At 45.9% G+C, this 23,743-nt stretch overlaps 1 protein-coding gene across 1 annotated transcript in view; it reads right to left on the minus strand.

Moving 5' to 3' along the window:
* Positions 1-3,982: 3,982 nt before the first annotated feature.
* The window catches only part of SLC6A1 (solute carrier family 6 member 1), a 44,565-nt gene continuing 24,804 nt past the window's right edge, over positions 3,983-23,743 (minus strand). Inside the window, exons 3-15 of the mRNA XM_057386162.1 lie at positions 23,096-23,227; positions 21,636-21,736; positions 20,162-20,271; positions 19,912-20,044; positions 18,582-18,716; positions 18,352-18,455; positions 17,928-18,052; positions 15,959-16,071; positions 13,569-13,700; positions 12,167-12,269; positions 10,636-10,736; positions 8,988-9,155; positions 3,983-6,388 (exon numbers count right to left, since the gene is read on the minus strand). Coding sequence (XP_057242145.1) covers positions 6,284-6,388; positions 8,988-9,155; positions 10,636-10,736; positions 12,167-12,269; positions 13,569-13,700; positions 15,959-16,071; positions 17,928-18,052; positions 18,352-18,455; positions 18,582-18,716; positions 19,912-20,044; positions 20,162-20,271; positions 21,636-21,736; positions 23,096-23,227 — 1,562 coding nt within the window. The 3' untranslated portion in view covers positions 3,983-6,283. The remainder of the gene's footprint in view (positions 6,389-8,987; positions 9,156-10,635; positions 10,737-12,166; positions 12,270-13,568; positions 13,701-15,958; positions 16,072-17,927; positions 18,053-18,351; positions 18,456-18,581; positions 18,717-19,911; positions 20,045-20,161; positions 20,272-21,635; positions 21,737-23,095; positions 23,228-23,743) is intronic.

Genomic DNA, 23,743 nt, shown 5'->3' on the forward strand with positions numbered 1-23,743 from the left:
GAACGGGAGTGGGAATGGAAATGGGAATGGGAGTGGGAATGGGATGGGATGGGAATGAGAATGAGAGTGGGGATGGGGACGGGACGGGATGGGATGGGATGGGACGGGACGGGACGGGACGGGACGGGATGGGATGGGATGGGATGGGATGGGATGGGATGGGGCTCATCCCCCCCTCACAGGCACGAGCAGGAGGGCAGAGGGGTTTATCACCCACACCCAAGGCCAGTTTCACAGGTTTGAGGCACACCCGGCAGGTGAGTCCTGTCCCGGCACGGGGGGCTGCAGTCGGGAGGAACAGGCTGGGAAAGGTCCCCGCAGCCCCTCGGAGTGGGCACATCCCGCAGCAAAGACCGGGTGTCGCTGCCCCGGGTGACAGCTGGGATGGAGCAGGGTCAAAAGCGCTGAGCTTGGCTGCTTTCGGGCCGAATTCGCTGCCTTGCAGAGCGAGCTGCTGCTTCTCCAGTGCTTTGATTAATTGTTTCGGTCATTCGTTCACTGAAGGCTTTGCGGAGAGGTGCAGTGAACTGAAGCGACCTAGAAATAATTCCCTAACGCRACCTGACGCTGTGGCTGATCCATGGAGATGGATTTATTGTTTTACTCGCCGGGGATCTTCATCAAAGCGCTCCTYGGGGAGGCTGGTGCCGTTCATACGGTGCCAAAAGGCTGTCTGTCCACGAGGTGATGGTCAGGAGCTTCCTGCTTCAGCACCATCTGGGACAGAAACTTTGCCCGTGGAGCTCTGGACCAGCCCCGTGGGACCTGCCCAGGGGCTTCAGCGGGAGCTTCAGMTGTTTTTTGGGAATCAGCCCTGGGTTTGGGGAATCAGCAGCTTCTCAGGGATGGGGGAGGTGCTGTTTGGGTGGTCTGGCTGGGGTTTTACCCAGTGCTACTGCCCTGCAGGAGCTGTAGTTAATTTTCAGGGACTTTYCACCTGCTGGGAGCTCTGTGCATGCCTGTGGTGTGGCCAGGAAATGATAGTGCCTGGAAATGATAGGGGCCTGGAAAACCTTTTCCTAGACTAAAACGAGCCTCCTAGGCTTTTTTCTTTTTTAAAATGTTAAACATTTTTAGACATTCCCAGGTTGCTTTAGAATAATTATGAGGAAYAGGAATTGCAGGATGTAAGGGAACCGTGCCACTCGGATTTATTCCCCTCCCAGCCCCATGTGGGTATCCAGTTTGGTAAAGTGCAGAGGAAACTGCAGATTCCAGCTGGACATGGACATTTTGGCTGTTTTCTCCCCACTGCTCCTTTGTTCGTGGCCACCTCTCAGCTGCTGATCCCCACGGGCACAGCAGGCAKCTCTCCCGTCTGACTGAAGCACCAGTGCTGGCAGAACRCATTAGTTTTTGTCCTTGTGACAAYGCCTGATCCGTCCTGTCCTTCTCCCAGGCACTGCTGGACACATTTAGCACCAGCCYGGACTTATGACTCACAAATAACTCACAGGATTACTTCAGCCTGCCTGGTATTCCAAAATAATAACTCGGGATCTGACACGGAGTGGAGTGTGAGACCGTTTGTAAACCTTGGGGGAAAAGGGATTGGATGTGGAATTGRAAAAATCGTGGAAAGATGGAATCACAGRATGGTTTGGGATSGAAGGGACCTTAAAATTCATCTCATCCCACCCCTGCCATGGGCAGGGACACCTTCCACTGCCCCAGGGTGCTCCAAGTCCCAATGTCCAGCCCGGCCTTGGACACTGCCAGGGGCAGCCACAGCTTCTYTGGGCACSCTGTGCCAGGGCTGGAATTCCTTCCCAATATCTCATCMCTCCCTGCCCCCTGTTAGTGAGAATCATTCCCTGTATCCTATCACTGAAGGGTCTCTTTTGTAGCCTGAATAAGTTCTCTTCCACCAATCCATCCATTTTAAAAATAAGGAAAAATCCTGAGTGAAAGCACTGCTATAGTGAGTGCTCAGAAGGACAGAACAAACCCCAACAATACAACTCTCAAAATTAATGGGATTTCTGTGAAAACAGAGGAGATTTGCCTGCTCTCCATCAATTGTCAGCAGGAAAGAGTGATGTAATCAYTGACTGGCCTCAAACTGCAGAGGCAGGAATGAAAAGTGGCGTGGCAATACTGATCTCAGCTTAAGAACACCAGGCTCTGTGGAGAGACTAATATTTTGTTTCACTTTATCCCATTTGTGCTCCACTCTTTTCTAAAAAATATTTAAATTTTTTTTTTTTTAACTTCAGAGGAAGAAGAAAGGAAGTGAGGCACATTTAGATTGCAGAAAAAAATTGTATGTGGGTGACCCCCTTCGTCCTTCCCCATTTTTCTTGGGTTTATTTTAAACACCCTGTGCAGTGTGAGAAGCTGGGAGAGAAGAGTGAGGGGGGAGTGAAAAGACCCTTTAGGATCTAAAGGCTGTTCCTCCCTTGCTGAACACAGATCTGGGTGCCTGTGGTGCTTTGGCAGTCACAAACACCGGCTGGCAGCTGCTGCAGCTCTGGCTGATCCCTCCAGGCTCCTGGGATGGAGGATTTGGTGTTGTCGCCGTGTCTGTCCGCGGGTGTTGGTCACTGCTGTTCAACATCCCATGGGCTCCTCTTCCTGGGAGTGGGATGAATCCATCCTGGAGGGAAGGGGATCAACTGTGGCTGTCCAAATGCTTCAGTGCAGCCCCTCTGTGCGGGTCCCTGCTGGCTCTGGCTGAGCTGCTGGAGAGGCCGTGCCCGTGGAAAGGTGCCGTGGGATCGCCCTGCCTTTGGGTTCCAGCCCCCGAGAACCAGTGGGAGCTGAGCAATTTCAATGGTTAATTGTAATGCCTTTGWGGCCCGAGCGGAACAAAACACAAATAATCAGGCTTAAAAAAAACCAAAAAACCCCCAAAAGCAACACAGTGTTATTTTGGAATAAAAGCACATGTAGCTGAACTAATACTCCTGACGAGCAAGGACATGGATTTCTCCCAGGGCATCCTGCAGTCCTGTAGGGAAGAAGTGACCTTATTTGCATTTTTCTTGTTGAATTGCTGTTGGGATTTCTGCAGCACGGCGAGAGCAAATTCCTCCAGGAGCRCATGGAAATATCACAGCGCTAACGCAATATCCTCGGAGGAGCTCCCTGCTCCTCAGCCCCTGCTGCCCCCTGCCCTCCCCGCACCCCCAGCCAGCACTGACCGCTCTCAGCCTCTTCCTTGGAGCACCCACAGCACCTAATGCCCATCACCACATCTCTCTGCCTTCCCAAATCTGCCGTTTTTCCCTTTCCAGAACAATCTGGGCCGTGCCCTCCCCGCCGTGCCCTCGCTGYGCACACCCGGGCGCTCCTCCCGAAGGTCAGCGTGCTGCAGTTGAAGTCTATGGTTCCAGATGCCTCTCTCAGGAGCGTTTTCAGTTCTAATCAGGTCCTCTAAATTGCTCAGGCTCTTCCCCAGCATGAAGCCCTGCTCCAATTTTGCAGGCAGATAATTAAATCCCAAAGCCCAGGAGCGGCGTCACACGGGCGCAGCTGCGCCGTGACTTCTCCGCATCTTCTCCGTATCTTCTCCATGTCTTCCCAGCATCTTCCCACCCTGCCAGGGTGGCTGAGACAGCAGGTTGGAACTCTTGGAGCTGTGGATCATCTGCCTGTGGAGTATCCAGCCYGGGATGGCTCCAGAATCAGGGAGGTGCTGCGGTTTGCAGCCCAAAGCATCAGCAGAAGTGTGCCCAGGGAATGGTCATTCCAAAATCCATTGTTTCCTTCTCCCAGGGCTCACTCGGCCATGTTCCCACAGGAGAATGAAAGCAGCAGGATGCCAGGAAGGGCTATTAACTGTCACCTCCTCAGCTCCCTGTATAATGTAYGCACATACTAATTACATCGTAGGAATGGCACAGATTAATTATACACATCACCAGTGGGATACAGCATTTTGGTATTTAAAGGATATTTTTATATATACGACACCTTTGGAAATTGAGAACGGCACAGATCGGGTTTGCCCAATGAAAGACTGCAAAATTCTGAATTTAATGTATAATATAACCTTTATTCTTTTTCCTCTAAACTCTTGGAAACTTACATAACAATCGTGCTTTAATTATGACACCGTTTATAGACATTTAAAATGCATCTTAATTTATAAATATTTTACATTTGGTCCATAGAACAGGTTGCAATTTACTAAATAATACTGTACTCTTTTAAACAGGCTCTGTATATATTTTTGAATATGTATATATTACATATATATTTTTTTTATATAGAGATAGATTTGCTTGGTGTTGGATATTTCCTTATTGCAAAAAGCATATATGATCATACAATAATCTTTTTTTTCCTTTCTTTCTCAGGGCAAAGTACTACAAAAAAGATACAGCTATTCACAGTTTACACACAGTAGTTCTACAACACTAGTTTGTGCTATGTGATAACGTTTGTACAGCTTTTTGCTAAAGAGCAGGTCTGTCAAACATCTGTCATAATCGTTTACAATCAAACATTAAATACTGCATTTTTCTTAGAACAACATGGGACTTGGTTACATTAAACAATAAAGAGAAAGTCGGAGTTTTTATCCTTAGTCTAATGAAATCCACAAGTATGATGTATGTCATGTGTGATGTCTGCGTAGGATGTAGGGGTTCCTCTAAATCCCAAAGACTTACGGGACRTTTGCATCTCAGCTATGGCCGTTTAGGATGGAGCTTAGATTTCGTAGTATTTTACAAGTTGACCTAGGTATGAAACAGTTTAGAACCTACCCACCATACTCTGAGAGTTTAGGATGTAGCTCGAAGTACATGTGTATTATATATATATATTATTTCTACATAATGTGCTTGACATTCTGAGAATAATACCTTATTGCAAGAACATGTTTGTCACCTTCGGACGAGAACAACGAAAAACCCAACATTCACAGGTAACATGTTTTTTTTTTTTTCCACGTAGTAGTTCTACATAAATTGTGCTATCTAACATTGTACGGTGCACAGGAAGTTGCTGGAAAGCATGTTTTCATTGCACAGTTCTGTCACAGTCGTTTACAATCAAACATCAGCCACTTGCACCCTCCCAAAAAAAAAAAAAAAAAAAAAAACCCTCCGTGCCTGTCTTATAGCTGCCAAACGAGAGGTGCCAAACGGGGCTAGCGCTGCGCTCCCCACACTTCCAGGGAAAACTTCCAGGGGCTGGCCGGGCTCTGCGGAGCCCCGAGCGGGACCAASCGGCTCTCGCCACCCAGCCCCTGGAAAACGGGAACACCGCTGCTGTCAACGGGCTGACCCTCCGGAGCTCGCCACCAGGGACTGGGGAACTCCTCCAATGGGTTCCAAAGGACAGGTGGGAGTTGAGCCCTAAATTGGGACTTACAAGGACAAGCTGCGATCTTTAAGCCGTTGGTTTGGTTTCTGTTTGGGTGGCAACGCGATAATGGCCGAGTGATAAGGGCGGGATAAAAGCTCAGGGGCTCTGAGCCTCAATGGCAAACGCTTGGAATGTTACTCCTGGGAATCTTTAAGAGCTCTTGGCTATTACTTGGCTAAAAAAGTTAAAAGTCKCATTTACGCCTCTAACATCGACTCACAAATATATCTTCTTTTCATAAGAAACGATAGATACGTCTTTAATGAAATTTATGACCTTGTTTGAAAGTCACCCTGAAAGGCTGAGCACGGCCAGTGGGCACGGCCCGGGCTGCTCTGCCACAAACAACTCAATTTTTTAGGAATGTTTATAAAGGCTGTGCCTGCTGTTAATTGAAGGAAGAGCCTCTTCCCCCCTCCCATGGCCTCAGCTGGAACAAATTTTAAGGGCAGACCTTCTCACTGGAAATCTCTTGTTTACAAAATACTTTGTCCCTTTGTACAAAACAACTCCAAACTTAATTTTACCCCTGCAAAGTCAGAAATAACAGTCTTGGGATTCAGCGGTAAGAAATAGTGATTGACTACTAAAAATCAGCAGCACAAAACTTCAAATAGTCGTGCTAAAAGGTAGATTAAAAAGGTCTTGGCACATCAATTTACAAATTCCAAGGTATGCAACTATTATCGTGAAAGGATAAAAACATTAACAGTCTGTGGATTGCCGGAGAACACAAAACACTGTCAAACATCTGAGCTCRCGACGGCCGGATCGAACCCACGGCGATTCCCTTGGAGTGGAGATGACCTTGTTGCTTTTTATTCTTTTTTTTGTTTGATTTTTTTTTAATATTTTTTTTTTGCCACTAGAGGTAGGTAATTATATTCTCAGACGTGAATTGGTGGTCATACTCAACCATATTTTTTGTTTTTCTGGAGAAGGAGCGGTACTCGGACGGCGGAGGAGTTTAGATGTAGGCTTCCTTGTTGGCGGAGTTGCTCTGCTGGGCCTGGTCTGGCCCGTTCTCAGGGTGGGTGATGTCTTCACTTGGCTGAATCATCACTTGGATGCGCTGTTCAAAGGACAACAACAAATGTGAAGCGGCCAAAAAAACATTTTTAACCTTGTTTGTTTGTTTGTTTGTTTGTTTTTGTGACAGGCAATCCTCTAGAGCTGTCCCTCTCCCAGGGACACTGGAGTGATAGGCATCTCCCCAGGGAGCAGCAGCAACCAGAGAGTTCCTCCAAAGGCACAATGGGTGAACCAGATTTGTATTTTAGGGTTTTATTSCTATCCTGTCTTTCCCTGCCCTTCTGTGTTTTCTGTTCCCCAAGTTTCTCTGCCCAGCTCGTGTTCATATCTCAAAAAGAAATCAAAAGAGATCCCAGTTTGGGTCCTCAGAGCCTGTCACTGGTGCAGGCTCCTCCATCACCTGATAATCATCTGTCARTGCTTTCAAAAACAAGACTTTAATCCACAGCAAGGCTGAGAAGAGAAATTTCACCATGGTCTTGTACAACCTTGCTCAAGCAGCAATGGTATTTTAGGGCAACAGTTCTCCTTTTGCACCTAAAATTTGACCAAGTAAGACCAAGGGAGTTAAATTCAAAATGCAGCAGATTAGARCAGGCAAGGGGGGGRRAAAMAAACCCAACCAAAMCACAKAATTTTTCTSYAGACTTCTTTGAAGCCTCGCTGAGTCTTTCAAATATTTGCTGAAGACAAATATTTGGATCAAGATCTGAGCATTTCATGAGGCATTGCTTGTCAATTCTGCTTAAGATCATCCAGCCCCTTGCAAAGATGGCTCTGTCAGCTGATTTTAGAATATTCCAGAAGTTCTGACAAATCCCTTTTGACAGCCCTTGGTTCCCACAATGACAGAGACAGAGATTTCAGCACTTGGGCTGAACAGGATGAGCTGGAGAGGGAGAACTGAGGATCCACACAGATTTTAAAAACATGAGGTTGGGCATTCCAGGTGCTCCTGAATAGTGGGTGGGGCAATAACCTGGTCAATATTTACTACTCCTTCAGCAGCACAGCTCTGAGGAGCTCAGAACCCACTGAGGTAAAAATGGGCTGGAATAAAAATGGACTGAAATAAAAACCGACTGAAAAAAAAACTGAGTAAAATTTAAAAAACCTACTGAAATAAAAACTGACATAAATAAAAATAAACTGAAATAAAAATGGGCTGAAATTAAAATGGGCTGAGATGAAAACTGACTAAAATTAAAAAAAAAACCTGTCTGAAATAAAAACAGACTGAAACAAAAACAGGCTGAAATAAAAACAGGCTGAAATAAAAATGGACTAAAATAAAAAATTGACTGGAATGAAAATTGACTGAAATAAAAACTGACTAAAATAAAAATGGACTGAAATAAAACTGGACTGAAATAAAAATGGGCGGAAATAAAAATGGACTGAAATATAAACAGGGTAAAATAAAACTGGACTGGAAAACTGACTGAAATAAAAACTAACTGAAATAAAAATGGACTGAAATAAAAATGGACTGAAATAAAAAYGGATTGGAATAAAAACTGACTAAAATGAAAAAAAACTGTCTGAAATAAAACCTGTCTGAAATAAAAACRGATTGTCTTCCATGGGAAGTGTCACCTCCTTTTCAAAAATGGAATGAGGAAGCAGGGAGAGGCTGAGAGCAATGTGAAAAAGGCCCCTAATGCTCTCCGAAATCCCTTAAAGGAAGGCCATAGGGAAGTGCTCCCGAAGTTTTCCATGCCCTCTCTGCAGCTGTGGCAGAGCAGGGCAGGAGTGGCTCAGAGCAGGGGAAAGGCAGCAGCTCCAGCTTTGGGGGGATGCAGAGCGGGGTCACTGGGCAGACTCGTGCCAGGCAGGGTTGGGAGGATCAGCCCCAGGGTTTGACTGCAGCTCCCCGGAGCATCCCCTGCCCTGATCCATGGCAGTGYCTCACATTAAACAGATTYYCATGTTTTGGGAGCTGCTTCTCTCYCCCTGGGTGTGAGGAGCTGGAATCCAAGAGCTGCCGCTGTCAGAGAAGAGATAAGGACCCCATGGAAGGTGGGGAATGGTGTTCAGCTGCAGATGGCTTAGACTCACTCCTGTCTTGTTTCTGGAGCAGATGGCTCAGACTCACTCCTGTCTTGTTTCTGGAGCTGCCTTTCACCCTTTTTAGCTCCAAACAAAATTACCAGGGGGGAATCAATGACAGGACAGCAGAGCCCAGCAATCTTGGATTGCCCAGGTCTCATGGGGGCMAGGACAGCCACACTTACCTGCTGTGGATAAGTAAAACCTCATAAAACAAGGGCCTTGTCACCCTTGTAAAACTCCTGTTTACTCCTGTCACATGAGAAAAGCCCGTSAGGAGAAAAACAATGAATTTCTACCCTTGAGAATGTGGCATCAACGGAAGAAATGTAAACAACAGAAGGAGGAAAACTGCAACAAGGCTGYACCTGRTGTTTTTCTGAATGCTTGAACACTTATGCTATAGGTGACCAATAGTGGTGTGCTGTAGTTAAATAATGGCCAATTAATCTATTTAGTAACACTTCAGCAGCCAATGAATATGAGACACAATTGATAACATGCAAAGGTGTATAAATGAGAGTGATTTTTGGAATGAAGGGCTTTTTGCCCTTTTTAAGGCGCTGTCTGTGTGTGTGTGTCACACTCACCTGTTTGAGGGAGCCTTTCAGGGTCAGGAACATGTAGGCCATGTAGCCAGGGATCAGCACCATGGAGGACAGAGCCATGAACCAGCCGACCCCCTGGCCCCATTTGGGGAACACGTAGCTGCCCATGGTCAGCGGGGTCATCTGCACGGCRCTGAAGATGAACACCCCCTGCAAAAGCACCAGGGGAGGTTGTGCTCCATCACTCAAGGGAAGGAATCGTTTGCAAAATACTTAATTCCTTCAGTACAGAACAATTCCAAACTTAATTTTACTCCTGCAAAGTCAGAAATGACAGCCGTGGGATTCGGCGGTGAGAAATGGTGATCAACCACTGAGATAGGGAACAGTGAGATCCTGCTCTGGATTCAAGAGTTCTTCTGGAGCTTCCCAAGAAGATTCTTACCCAAATGAATGTTTCACATTAACATGATCTCACATTTTCACATCCAAACCTGCTCCTCAGGTTATCCCGGTGTGCTGCTAGGGGCACCCACTAGGGCCAGCGAATTCTTTGGATTCTGGGCAGAGCCAGAGGGAAGGGTCTGCTGGGGAAAGGGGGGATTCTATGGCATCCCATAGATTATTCCCAGGAAAAACTCCTATCCTGGTCTGTTTCAAATGTCTAAACCAGCCAGGAAAACCTGCCAAAGTGAAGAAGTTCATCCTGACCCCAGGCTGGGGCTTAGTGCAGGACAGATTCCCAGAGGAAGATGCAGAGGAGGATTGCCCCCCTGCTCTGAGCTGGACAGGGCAGCTCTTTCTGCCTGGATTTCACAAATCTGACCACTTTTACAATGTTAGGCACCTTCTCACTGTGCCACTAAAATAAAATATCTTTTTTTATGGATTTCTGAGCACTTGTTTTCACAAAAATTCAAGCTGCCTTGATCTGGGCAGGGCTGAATCGAGGAACCCTCCCATGAGCACATTTTTGTGTCTCTTCAGTGCTCCTCATTTGCTTTGCTCTGGTTAATCACTGTGTCCTGTGTGACAGTGGCTCCTTGATTATTTTTTTATTTTGCATCTGGGTTTATTATACGTGCAGCAAATTTATGTTTTTTTTTCTTGTTATTTCACGATGAGCTGTATGGAATTGACTGGGTAAAATTTAGAATCAGGAAAAGGCTGTGCTGTGGTTTCCAGGAAAAATTCCTCACAAAKTTGGCCAGAAAACCTGTGTCAATATAGTTTAAAGTGGTTAATCCATGGCACAGAMCCCATGAGAGAAGAGCACAGGTGTAGAACCCTGCTCTGTCACCAGAAGTGCTTGTGGATGAATTCAGTTTACAAAATCACAGGTATTTCTGTGCATGCAAAAAATTCAGATTTTAGATTGCTAAATGCTATCTAAGAATACAAGAAATGGGTCAAAATGTGTTCCTTACAGTTTTCTATCTCTGCCAATTAACCTCTTGAGCATTTCCAGAGGTCTAACAAAACTCTTGCCTCCTCTTTTTGAGGCACAAGCTTCCCCTAATGGCACTGATTTTTGCTTACTGCCTTCAATGGCTTCAATTGCTCAAATCTTTAAAAAAGGAACGAGCTCAGAACCCACAGGAACCAGTGGGGGTGGGAATGACCAGGCTGCAGCACCCAGGCCATCCCATTTACATCCTTCCAACCAGAGAATAAAAGGTTTGTCCCTTACTGCCACGATGATGGGAGTGAAAAAGGACCAGCAGAGCTTCCACCAGATGCAGGGTCTGTATCCCACCATCTCTTGGATGTTGTCATAAAATCTATTAACACCTGGACAGAGAAACGAGAAACAGCAGAGAAAAATGTCAGGGCATGGAGAAGACTGGAAGCTCAGTGGTTGTGAGGAATATTTTCATAAATGATGAAGAAATTTGGAAGCTCTACTGAAATCCCAACAGAACTTTTCACCTGCCTGGGTGTGACAAAACGTGCAAGCTCAGCAGCACCAAAAATCACCTGTTCTCACTCTTCCACATCATAATTAATTAATTAATTAGAGACCAGCAAACTGATGCCTCTACAAAGACTGAGGCAGTTGTACACATGAAAGTCAGATGTGAAAAAGCCCCCTTGATTAATTTCAACTCTAAATCTTGTTTGAATGGGAAATTTAGGGCTTATTTTACGATTATAAAAAGCCCCAACMTGTCCCAGCATTAACCAGCTCCCTCAAGTGCACACTGTGTCTGTGCAGAGGTGGATCTGGAACCAGAGAAAACCAGAGATGTGGAACCTGCTGCTGCTGCCCCCATCAGCTTCCCAAAGCTGTGTCTGTCACATTTTTATAGCTCTGAGCTCCTCATGGTCACAGCCTGGAGCTGACAATTCCAAGGTGGACCATTCACTGAAGATCCCTGCAGGTCCCTTCCATCTCTGAGCATTCCGTGATTTCTGTGATTATTATTTTCCTGTTTTCATTTGCTGGATTCCCCAGTAGTGCCTTTCCCTATACAATGCTGTTGCACCCTCTCAGGCCCCCAAAGGCCAGCAGGAGCCCTCCAGCTCTCCAGATGTGCAGCAGCTGTGGGACAGCAGCTGGAGATGCCTCGGGGATGGTGGMAGCAGCTCCTTGGAGGGGCTGACCCTGCTCTGAGCTCACAGATTCTCTGTGAGAATATCCCACACATCCTTTAACCCTCAGAGCCAGCCCAGGCTCCTGGATATTCCAGGCTGATCATTCCCTAACTCACCCAGGAGCCTGGCTGTCGCTGCAGGATCGTGGAGGGAGGGAATTTCTGGGAAAAAAATGAGATATTCCAAAGCCCCAGAGCTCTGAGGAATTCTGTACCCAATACCTCTGAAAGACCCAAGGGAAAGGATTTCCAAGGGAGTGGGGCAGAAAAAGAGATGAAATATCACCTTTTTAGTGTTCCTGATGCACTTAAAGACTGCCAGGGTGTTTAAAAGGCAGCAGCRCCTTCCACAAGCCAACTTTGAATTACACCCACAGAAACCAAGGCCACTTTCAGTTCCAACCCCAGCACATGCACACCCAAGCACAGATCAGAGGATGAATTATCCTTAGGGTGTATAAAAATAATAAAAATATAGGAAAAAAGAAAAGGGAAATAAAGAAAAGGGAAAAAAGAAAAGGAAAAAAAGAAAAGGGAAAAAAAAAAGAAAAGGAAAAAAGAAAAGGGGAAAAAAATGAAAATAATAAAGGGAAAATAAAAGGGAAAAATTATAAACATGCTGTTTACCATAGCACCAGGATATCGAGATGCACTCAAAGAATACAAGGAACAAGAGGCTCATTCCGCTGGCAGAGTAGTAGTCAAAAAGCTTAAACACATAGATTCCACCCTAAAACAGAGAGGGAGGCATTAAACAYACAGCAAGAGCACCAGATTCAAAATGCAAGATTCAAACTAACAGTGGTRGATAGGTTAGGGGCCTATTAGGGTAAACTAATTAAAATAAACAGATTAAAGTCTTGAGGTCAATGGTGACAAAATTAAGATTGCTGCTGTTTAAACTGAAAATTTAATTTAACTTATTGCTCTYTGTTTAATCATTTCATCATTTCCCTAAAATAGTCAGCAATGGCACCATCCCAGCTGCCACCTTTTGGACATTAAGGGTGTGGAGCTGTGCCTTTTGCTGTCCCCTGAGCAATGCAGGGGACACACAGCACGCACTGAACCTTTCTGTGTCTCTTCAGTGCTCTTCATTTCCTTTTCTCTGGTTAAATGCTGTGCCTTGTGTGACAGTGGCTGCTTGATCAGTTTTTTTTGCATCTGGGTTTATTGTATGTGCAGCAAATTTACATTTCTTTGCTTGTTACTTCACGATGAGCTGTATRGGATTGACAGGATAAAGTTTAGGAGCAGGAAAAGGCTGTGCTGTGGTTCCCAGGACACAAACTCCCTGCAGAATTGGCCAGAAAGCCTGTGTTAATTTGGTAAAAAGGAGTTAATTCATGGCACAGACCCCATGAGAGAAGAGCATCAGTTTAGAACCACCCAGGGGTTTTGTACTTATGGTGCCAAAATTTTGGGTAGCACTGAGTCCTGACCCCTCAGTGGTTCCTCATGGACTGGGGAGGCAATCCCTGACCCTTTAGTGGTGTCTGGAGGGACTGGGGAGGCAATCCCTGACAACTCAGTGGTTCCTCATGGGATGGGGGAGGCAATCCCTGACCCTTTAGTGGTGTCTGGAGGGACTGGGGAGGCAGTCCCTGACCCTTTAGTGGTTCCTCATGGACTGGGGAGGCAACCTCTGACCCCTCAGTGGTTCCTGGTGTACTGGGGGAGGCAGTCCCTGACCTCTCATTGGTTCCTCATGGGACAGGAGGAGACAATCCCTGACGCCTCAATAATTCCTGGTGTACTGGGGAGGAAATCCCTGGCCCTTTAGCAGTTCCTGGTGTACTGGGGAGGCAATCCCTAATCCCTCAGTGGTGTCTGGAGGGACTGGGGGAGGCAGTCCCTGACCCTTTAGTGGTTCCTCATGGACTGTGGGAGGCAATCCCTGAGCCCTCAGTGGGGTCTGGAGGGACTGGGGGAGGCAATCCCTGACCCTTTAGCGGTTCCTGGTGTACTGGGGCAGGCAGCAGCAGGACAGAGGCTGAGTCCCAGCCATTCTCCCCATCCCCAGGAGTACCTGAGTGATGTTGGACAGCCCTATCACGTAGGACACGATGCACACCACGGCGATGAACAGCTCGCGSCGGTTGCGCAGCAGCTTGGGGAACTCATCCACCAGGGCCGTGATGAAGCCTTCCACGGTGCAGAACTGCGAGGGAAAGGGGGTTATTGCTCATCCTGGGCTCAGCACCAATTATCCCATGTCCCTGCAGAGCCCTGCCGTGGCAGGATGGCGTTTTGGGGAGGAGCTGGCGCTCGTGCCCCGCACTGGCCTAAGGCTGCGGCCGCTCAGCGAGGAATGAAAATTCACTTGACTGCGGTGGAGGCTCTGCTCCTGAATATTCTTGTTTCTGTCTGAAAAGATCTGTGCAAAAAGATTTCCAGCTCGAGAAACRCTCAGGATTCTAAAGCGTGAACTGCAGCGTTGACTCTGTGAATTTCTGTGAACAGAAACTGCTCTTTTTTCTTTGGTAATAAAGATGGTAAACCATTTGATCCCTCAATCCTACAAAATAGACTCCTTTTTTATGTGATTTACTCACATGCAAGAAAGCCAACACACAGAGAGAGTCTAAGCAGATTAGTGCTTTGTGGAGAAGGTTGAAGATTCTCACATGATTCTCATATGTAATAAATCAAATATTTTTTGTATCCCCAGGAAAGAGCTGAGGCCGTGTCCTCCAAACAGAAAGCGTGGCCACACTCCAGCATCCTTCAGAGTGTGTATATTCAGATAAAAGCTATCATTATGATGGCTGAAATGGTGAAAACCAGCAGCTATGCAAAGTTTTATCAATTTTCAGCAGCGCAATCAGAATTCAACCAATGCTTACGGCCCCTGTAAATTACAGTGCATGAAATGTCTCAGTGACAGACAGAAAATGYAGAAAGCATGACAGCCTGCAGATATATATTCCTTTTAATAATATTAGACCACCTTCCTCAGCTGTTAGTTGCCTAGAGACAAGTGCTTTCAAGAATATTTTTTGACCCAATTAATTTCACAGCKGTTTCCCCCCTAGACTGAGCAATGGGTTTTAATGTCAAGCCTGAAGCTCCCTGAAAAACAAAGAAACAGAGAAGTGTAAATCTTCAGCTTCCTTTCATCTCCCGGGATAAAATGCCCTCGTGGTGGTTTTGTGCTCACAGGCTGAAGTCAGCTTGGATTTATAGGAAATGATGGATTTTCTCTCCTGCGAGGCTGGTACGGTGCTAAGGCTGTAAATCCCATATTCCTGAGCATGCTAAGAGCTGGGAGGGCTGCTTGGCCAACAGACAGCAATTAAATGAACTCATCTGCCTAAGATGGTCCCACAAAAGTGATCCCACAGCTCAGCAGGCAGAGAGACTGCCCTGAGCAAGTCCTCCATGTATTCCCTGCAGAATAAGGGTTAAAATCAGCACTGACTGATGAACAAAGGGTTTTGTTGRACACAGTTATTTCTAAGGGGTTTTACCTTGTGCTTTTGTGCTTTTTTTTGTTCACACAAATGAACATTCCTAACAATTCCACACGTTAATTATTTAATTATTTATTATATATAGATAATATCTTATTTGGATTTGTAAAACCCCAAGGCTGGGCCTTCTCATTCCTTTCCAGTTGTCTGACACCATGCAGAGCTTAGGAAAAGGCTGAACCAATAAAGTGGTGATCCTATCCCTTGGGGAGTGATTTTAGCTGAACCAATAAAGTGGTGATCCTATCCCTTGGGGAGTGATTTCAGCTGAACCAATAAAGTGGTGATCCCATCCCTTGGGAAGCGATTTCAGGTGAACCAATAAAGTGGTGATCCTATCCCTTGGGAAGCGATTTCAGGTGAACCAATAAAGTGGTGATCCTATCCCTTGGGATGATTTCAGCTGAACCAATAAAGTGGTGATCCTATCCCTTGGGAAGCGATTTCACGACACACCAAGACACAGAATGTCCTCAGCAATGATCCCACTTCCACTGAACTCCCTTCAGATATTCATAGACTTAAATCAAAATGTGTGCTGGATCTTTTCTCTCCAATGGTGAGTTCTGGAGTCACCTTTCAGAAATACTTGTGGCACCTAGATCTTCAAAATAGATCTCAGTGTCTCCCACACAGCTGAGCACTGCAATGACATTTTTAATATTGTTATTTAACAATGAATATTTCAGAGGTAAGCTCCTTTTGCCTGCAGAGTAAGTTCTTTGCCCATTTTTCCATGAGCTTCCAACAGTTCAGAAAAAAAAGCAAAGGTGTCTTAACATCAGTTTTTTACTTCATCTCTCCTCAGTGCCTCCAGTTCTTTATGTGATTATTCCAGGGCCCATCCTGCCCCACTCCAGCTGGCAGTGGAGGGCACAGGGAGAGAGCCCAGAGTTCCAGGAGTGACAGAAAATTTGTGTTTTTCTCGTTTYCCCCCCAGCTTTACCTGACTGTCGATGCCGAGCATGAGCAGCATGGAGAAGAAGAGTATTGCCCACAAGGGAGAGATGGGCAGCTGTGTCACGGCTTCTGGGTACGCCAGGAACGCCAGCCCAGGGCCTGGGGGACAAACAGGAGAGGGAATGTCACCGGGGTGGGCTGGGATTCTGTGCTTTGGGGTTGGGGGTTTTGGGCTTTGAGGTTTTTGGATGGCTCTGGGTGCAGSATCTGAGCAGGGATTTCAGCAGCGCCAGTACCTGGTGTTTGAAATGGACCAGCCAAAAACCAAAAACAAAAAACCATCCCCAAAACCTCCCAAAACCAACCAAGCAGGACCCTGCCTGCTCCTGAGAGCCCTGGGCACAGCCAGGGCAGGGATTGTACCCTGGGCTGGGATTGCATCTTCAGGCACTGCTCAGCTCCCTCTCCCCTCCAGTTACAGAGAGCTGCAATCTTCAGTTTTGCACCATTCAGAAGAGAAACACAGACAGCTCAGAAACACTTCATGGCATTTCCAGCATTCCCATTTCCTCTTCTCTTCCATTAACTCTCTCAAAATACACTTTTTAACACACTATGAAGCTGTGAATAGGCAAATTTCATTTGTCTTCTTGCTAACTGCTGAAGAGGGGCGTAGTGCTGGAAGGAGAATATAAATTCTTATTTAAAAGAATTTTTTTTTTTCTCGTGGCATAGCTGGACATCAGGATCAGAGGGAAAACTGCAGCAAATTAAATAAACACGGAAATGTGCTTCACCCAAGGARTGTCTCTGGTTTTTCAGTTCTCATTAGAAGTCTGTCAGTGACAAGGGCTGGGTCTCACACAGCTCTCAAACCAGCGGAGCAAGGGCTGCCATCAACACCTGCATTGTCACAGCCTAATGAGGATTTGGAAGCAATTAATTGCTGGCAGGAGCAGATATGATTGGAAAGCCTTCCAAATGGCAGTGCTAAAAGCAAAATAAACTTCACATCAATATGCTAATTTTACTCTGTTGCACCTTTTAATAATACCATTTGTTTTATAAAGCTGSGTAAAAGATGGCAAAACAACATCTCGTGGTGGTAAAATCAGGCAGCAGCCTCCGAAACTTGCTAGGAGAAATAGAAGCCTTAATGAAAGGGTCAAATTTGCAAATCTCCTCTGCAATTAGTGCTCRTGGGCATCTTKCAGAGCTCTGTTATCTCAGGTACCTTCAAATGWGCTTAATGTGATGTAAAAATATTGCTCTGCTTGCAGGTGCAGCCTTTCCATRGCTCCAACACATCAATCCCTAAAGCTTATTTCACACACCGGCGCCTTTCCAGAGCAGCTGTTAATAACACCACCATCATCCTGCACCCAACCTCTTGGCATGTGTAATTTATTGAAGATTATTTTCAGGGCTCAAATCCTCTCCTTTTCTAGCTAAAGAGACATTTCAGCATTAGTGTTTGCCGATGCAGTTGTGTGCATTTTGTCCACCAGTGCGTTCCAAGCAAGATCGGAGCTATCAGATCCCTCCCTGTGGCCAGAACTGCTGTGTGAGTATCTGGTGCACCAGCTGGGTTAGGGCAGCCATCTGCTCTGCTGCTTTCAGCTTTCTCATCTGGAAGGCAGACAAGAAGCTGCAAGGGATAACCTGATCCTCCCTGCCCTAAATAAAATGACTTTCGTGATAGAGAGTTCCATTAAATAGGTGTAGGACTGAACAGGTGAGAAATGGATCTGCCTYGAAGGGGTTAATGGGAAAAGGAGTTAAAACCCAACTGATTGGAAAAWACTGGGGGTAAAAACAGCCCTGATGGTCACCATTCCTCCTGCCCTGCCTGGAGAGGGATAGGACAGCGCTGTCCCCTCTGCCATCAGGATACTGAAGGGACAGGGGGCTGAGGWGCTCTGAGGAGGGGTTTGGAGCAGTTCCAGGAGCAGCTGGATGTAACCCACRAACACAGAATAACTGAGGCACAGCTTAGAGGAAAAGATATCRGATACCTGATGCTGCAACATCTGCAATAGGCCTCTTTGTGACATTAGCCATGAATCCCACAATGGAGAAGATGACAAAGCCAGCAAACATGCTCGTGCATGAGTTTATGCAGCACACTATGATGGAGTCCCTGAAACAGAGGGAACGGGCTTTAAGCAGCAGGGAAAGCAAATGTTCATCCTTTTTAATTTATTTTTTTTCCCTATGAAAAGTTTTCACGATTTAGGATTCAATATTTCGCAGTTTGGGATCCTTTTCAAGCTGGGCAGGTCTCTCCCACCGGTGTAACTGCAGTTACACCTCTCACCCCCAGCCAGGTGTAACAGTTAATATTCAATCCTAAACTTTATTTCAATTATCTGCASGCAGAGCCAGGGCTCCAGCTGAGCCAGGCAAGTGCCACTGCAATATGTGCAGTCATCTGCTTACCTGTAAACATTATTGTGGAAAGGGTTGTAACTTCCAAGGGCAATCAGCGAGCCAAGWCCCAAACCGTAGGAGAAGAAAATCTGGGTGGCAGCATCCAGCCAGACCTGATTGCAGGAAATAATTTTTTTTTTTTTTTTAAAAATTTGTTTCTTCACTTGAGGAGCAGGTCATATGTCTGCAAGGGGAACAGTTAGGAGTGAAACTTTGGTTTCCTGGGATGGAATATTTACCTCAGAGTCTGAAAGCTTACTGAAGTTGGGAGTTATATAGAATAAAATGCCTTCCTTGGCTCCAGGCAGTGTTACACCACGGAAGAACAAGATAAGCAGCATAACGTAGGGGTAAGTAGCAGAGAAATAAACCACCTGATGGGGAGAAACAAGACATGGTCAGTGTGGAAGGAAGAAYGATCAGAAATATTTGCTCCCTGAAAATACCCTAGCAGCAACTGAGAATGGCTCTGAAAGCTGAGGTGTTTAACAGTGGAAGAACTTGGTTTGGGAAGGGGAGAATTCCCAAAATGCCATGTCTAAAGGTAGATATTTTTTCTKTATTTGACCCAGGGAAATCCCAAAAGCACAGGGATCATGGCACCAGGGTCCTGCTCATAAAACACCTGGCAGGTTATTTTCCCCACTCTCCCCTTATCTGTGTTCCAATACACAGCTGCTATTCCCCTGCCTCCCCAAAGGCCCTATAAAAACCCCATTCTGAGTCATGCTCAGCCCTCTTTCTGCCTCATGTTTTGGAGACAGGAGAAATAAAATGGTTTGCYCTGAGCTCAGCTGAGCCCTGCTCAGCATGCAGCTCGAAGGGGGTCACAGCTACAACCTCCTGTCAAAAAGTAAAAATCCATTCCTTGAGTGGGAAAACATCCCAGTCCTCTGCCCCAGAGCTGAGGTTCCCTAACACAGCCCTTCAGCTGACACCAAGCCCCGTTGCTGTGGCTTTTTGTGTCCCTAGGATTTCTCCCAGTTGTTTTGGGGATAGGGAAAGCCACGAGCCAATGTCAGACRCTGCTGCCCTTGCATTTCTGGGGAAAGGTCTCTCAGTAACATARTTTCCTTTTACTGAGCAGTAAATTCTACTTTGGGCTCACAACCAGCCAGACCCCAAAAAGCAAGGACCCCAAATGTTCCTCACTCAGCATGAGGAGAGGAGGGAGCAGCTCTTCCCAACACTTCCTGAGCTATTATCAATAAATCAATCATCAATWAATGCACACCTCTTGCTGCCACCAAACCCTTGCATCCTCACTCTATTGCTGCCAAAACAGCTGGAATATCCATCCCAGGCTTATTTTTAGCTGATTTTATACCTGGCCAAGCCAAAGATGCTGTAAGTGAACCATCTAAGGCTGTGGTCTGACCTAGCCACAGAAGAGCCAGCTCTTTCAAAAACACGGGGCTGTATCAATCCAAGAAAACTCAAATTAAATATTTTCACAGAGCTATGCCAGCCAAACTGCCCCCAGTGCCTCTTACCTCCAGAATTTTCAGAACATTTGAGCAAAAGGGGCATTTTAAATCGAAAGGCATTTACAGTGCTCTTTGATCTTACCTTTCCAGTCCAGCCTACCCCCTTCCAGATACAAAAGTAGACCAGGATCCAGGCGATGGCCAGGGTGATGGCCAGGGGCCACCGGATCTGCCCCGGCTTTTCCAAGCCGTCCGTCATTTGGTGCATGTTGCGTCTGGAACGAGCACACAGGAGGGGGTGTTTGGAATGGATCMGGGAGGTGAAACAYGAGGGGTGACAGGGAGGTGACACGAACAAGCACGGGGGTGAGGGAGGGGAAGGCTCAGCTTACTCCCAGAACTCCACCACGGCACTTGTCATGTTGGTGGTGTTGGCTAGGGTGTAGTTGGAGAAGCAGCGGTCGGTGTTCCAGGGGTTCTCACAGTGTTTCCAAGGGAGGGTCTGCAATWGCAAAGAGACAAAACCCCAAAGTCAAACAGTTTTTCAGCAATCATGAGCTCAGGTGTCGCTCTCTCTGCTAGAACTGACAGCTGAGTGCAGAACTAAAGCACCTCGAGCTCTGCTCATCTCCCTGGGGTGAATGGAAATTATTGAATTCCCATCAGCTGTGGGAGGCAGATGTGGAAATATTCCTTCTTCTCTTTAACAGATCAGCCCAAATGCTCTGGATTCAGTACATTTACCATGAGAATATACTGGAGAAAAGAAAGGACAGCAGAAAGGACCTTCTGGAGGTCCTGGTACCTCCTGTTGCACAAGGGGTCACAAAGGTGTGATGGTTCTAGAGCAGGGATTTTCATTTTCTCCTCAGGTCAGGGGACAATTCGAATAAAGGTAAAATTTCTATTTGCCACATGCATGTCCTGCACGTGTCCATCACCTCTTTCAGAAGTTCTGAGGAGCAGAACCTGTTTCTCATGACAGYCATTAGAATGAGCCTCATTTGCACACCACTGAGATCCTTCTGATGGCAATTGTTGGAAATCCTCTCCCTGAGCTGCTGTGCTCTGTGCACGAGGAAAAGAGGCTTCCAGGGAATTAGAAGTCAATATTCATTTAACATGGGCCACAAAAAACACTTGCAGACTCTGCCTGACCTTTCACATCAATAACAGCTCTGAGGAGAACAAAGGAGGAATGGCCGTGTCACCCCCAGACAGTAATTAATGCAAATTTGGTCAAGGGGAAATTCTTTGAAGCCAAGAACAAGCAAGCATGAACAAAATTTATAGAAGAGACAATTGAACAATGATGCATTAATTATTGAGACTTATGTAAGGATGCTTCCTCAGATGGCCAAACSCCACAAATCAGACAAGACTTACTCAGCTGATGAATCACCCTTGAGGGGGGAAAAAGGCAGCTAAAAATAAAGTAAACAGGAAAGAAAACAAAGCAAAAATAACAACAATGAATGGAAGTTCAGAGCTAATCAAATCACKGACCTTCCATTCCATGGGGGTTCTTTAACAAACCCCTCCATCACTAAACCCCATTGCAATGATGCTATTTCCCAAAGAACTCATTTTTGTGTGGCTGCTGCCGAAGAAAAATAATAATTAGCTATGCACTAGAATTTTTCTGGGGGGAGTGAGCATTTTCTCTTCTAAATTTCTTGTGGAGGAAAAAAATTAAAAGGGATTTTAACAAAACAGTTTTTCTTTAGTGAAGATGGCTTATCCTACAGATTTCTGTGCATGTGGTGTTAGCACACATTTACATTGAGACAGATCAGGGATGTATCTAAATTTTACTCRGTTTTATATCGAACAAACAATTCCCCACCCCCTCCAACCCGCACTTACAGTGGTAAAGGAATTATACAGGTAGTATATGGCCCACGAAATAATCACAATGTAGTAAATATTTAGCCAAAAGGACAGGACGGCGGCAGCCAGTCCCACACCTGTAAGGGAAACAAAGAGAAATAAACCAAGGAAAGTTTCAATGGAAGAGCTGCAATTCAGGAGAAATGTGACACGTGGGACAGACACTTTGGAAATGTTGGAAAACGCTTAGGAAATGTTGTAGAAGTTGGAATTTTAGAGGTGCYATTACAAAAATGTGATTATTTGGGKTTGGCTCAGTCAGCCATGARTTCCCTGCCAGTGMTCAGCTCTCTGTGAGGTGCAGTCCCACCCACTGCTGCTGCTGAGAGCTCCCTGGYTTTCCTTCCAGGAAAAAGAGCAAAATCAGCTCATTCTCCAGCACAGCAGCCCCAYGGGAGCTCGTGGCAGATGCACACAATAATTTCCAGTGAGAACACATTCCGAGGCGTTCAGGACATGGATCAAAGTGCCTGATGCTCAGGCACAGCAGACTAAAGGAATGCCATGGTTCCACAGTGAGATCGCCTCATCTTCTGCTCCCCATGGGGACTCCAGGAGTGTTTGAAACCATCCAGGCTGGTGACAGCTGTTCCATGACCCCAATAATCACTAAAACGCAAAGCAAGGTTGTACCAACCCCTCCCAACAGCAGCAGCTGGAGCAAAAACACTGCTCTGTGAGAAACAATTCCATCTCTCTGGGTTTGCCCAGTGCTAAAGCTCCCAGAGTAAAATTGAATCTCAACAACCTCCCAGCTCCCCCTGTGCTAATTGCCACTCCTGCTGTGTGAGGTAATTTGTGACACGACGTGCGGCTCTGCTGGGCCACAACGCAGCTCAGGAGTCAGCAGTGAGAAAGGATTTGGGATCAGAAGGGTGAAAATTGTCGTTTGAGAGAGTTATAGGCCTGATTCTGCAGAATCTGGATTAAAACCCCCGGGTTCTGGCAATCAAACCTCAGAGTCAAACTACGGAACGAGCTTGTCTTAAGGAGTGCAGCATGGAATTGCCAAAGGTGGCTGGCTTTTGAATTTGAATTAAAAAACCAGGAGGTACCAATCTCTGTGACCTCAGACAAATTTACCAAAGTTCACCAAATTGCTGTTGACAATTCCATACCTGCTCAGACAACCACTGCTAGGTGTAAGATGTTATTTTTAATAGAGTTTATACATTTCTACAAAAATACCTAGAAGTTTTTGGAGTTCAAAAATAAGTTTGTTGAGATTCTAATGCCTAAATCTTGCTAATTTTGATGGAGAAAAAAAAATACATCCCAGCATGTTTCAAAATAATCAGTTACACCTCAGAAAATCAGTGTTTTCTCCAGAAAATCATGGTTTAAATAAAAATAAAAGGCATCGAGAAACATCCTTGCCCTTGCACTTTGTGCAACTTCTGCAGCTTGGAAAGAAATGAGAAATAATTCTGCTGTACCTTTGAACATTGGAGCAAGCTTCCACACTCCAAGGCCTCCTATAGATGTGTACTGACCAAGGGAACACTCCAAGAGGAACAGTGGCACTCCAGCAAAAATTAAAGTAAGAAAATAGGGAATCAGGAATGCACCTAAAAAGGAAATGAGGCAAAGCCTGTTAAAATGGGGGAAAACACAACCGAATTTCCACTGTTTCCATCCCTGTTATGCATGAAAAGAAACCCACAGGTTTTTTCTCTGGAGTGTAACTTTTCAAACATGGTAATGGAAAGCAGAGAGGAACTTCTGAACCAGCACCCCAAGAGGTGAAATAAGAGGGAAAACACATCTCCCCATCGTTCAAATATTTTCTGTTGAAGTAAAAAAAGCTGAAATCCAAAAGCCTGTGACTTTGCTGATTCCATCACACAAAGGCTTCAAGCAGCCCTGGCTGCTTTCCAGCTGGAGTCAGCCTTTTAYGGGGAGCTCAGAGTGAGTGTCACAAACCCCCTGAAATCCTCTCCAAACCCAGCCCAAAAGAGAGGGATCTGCAGGGTTGGGTGGAGGGCAGCGAGCTTTAGTTCTGCTCTGATGCTTTATGGTCTTTGAAGTTCAGCTGGCAGCTGGGAGATGGGATAAACTGCAGGGCAGAGCTCAGGGCAGAGCTC

The sequence above is a fragment of the Malurus melanocephalus genome, unplaced genomic scaffold, assembly GCF_030028575.1.
Source record: "Malurus melanocephalus ecotype Western Australia unplaced genomic scaffold, MMel_1.1 scaffold_924, whole genome shotgun sequence".
Classification (NCBI taxonomy): domain Eukaryota; kingdom Metazoa; phylum Chordata; class Aves; order Passeriformes; family Maluridae; genus Malurus; species Malurus melanocephalus.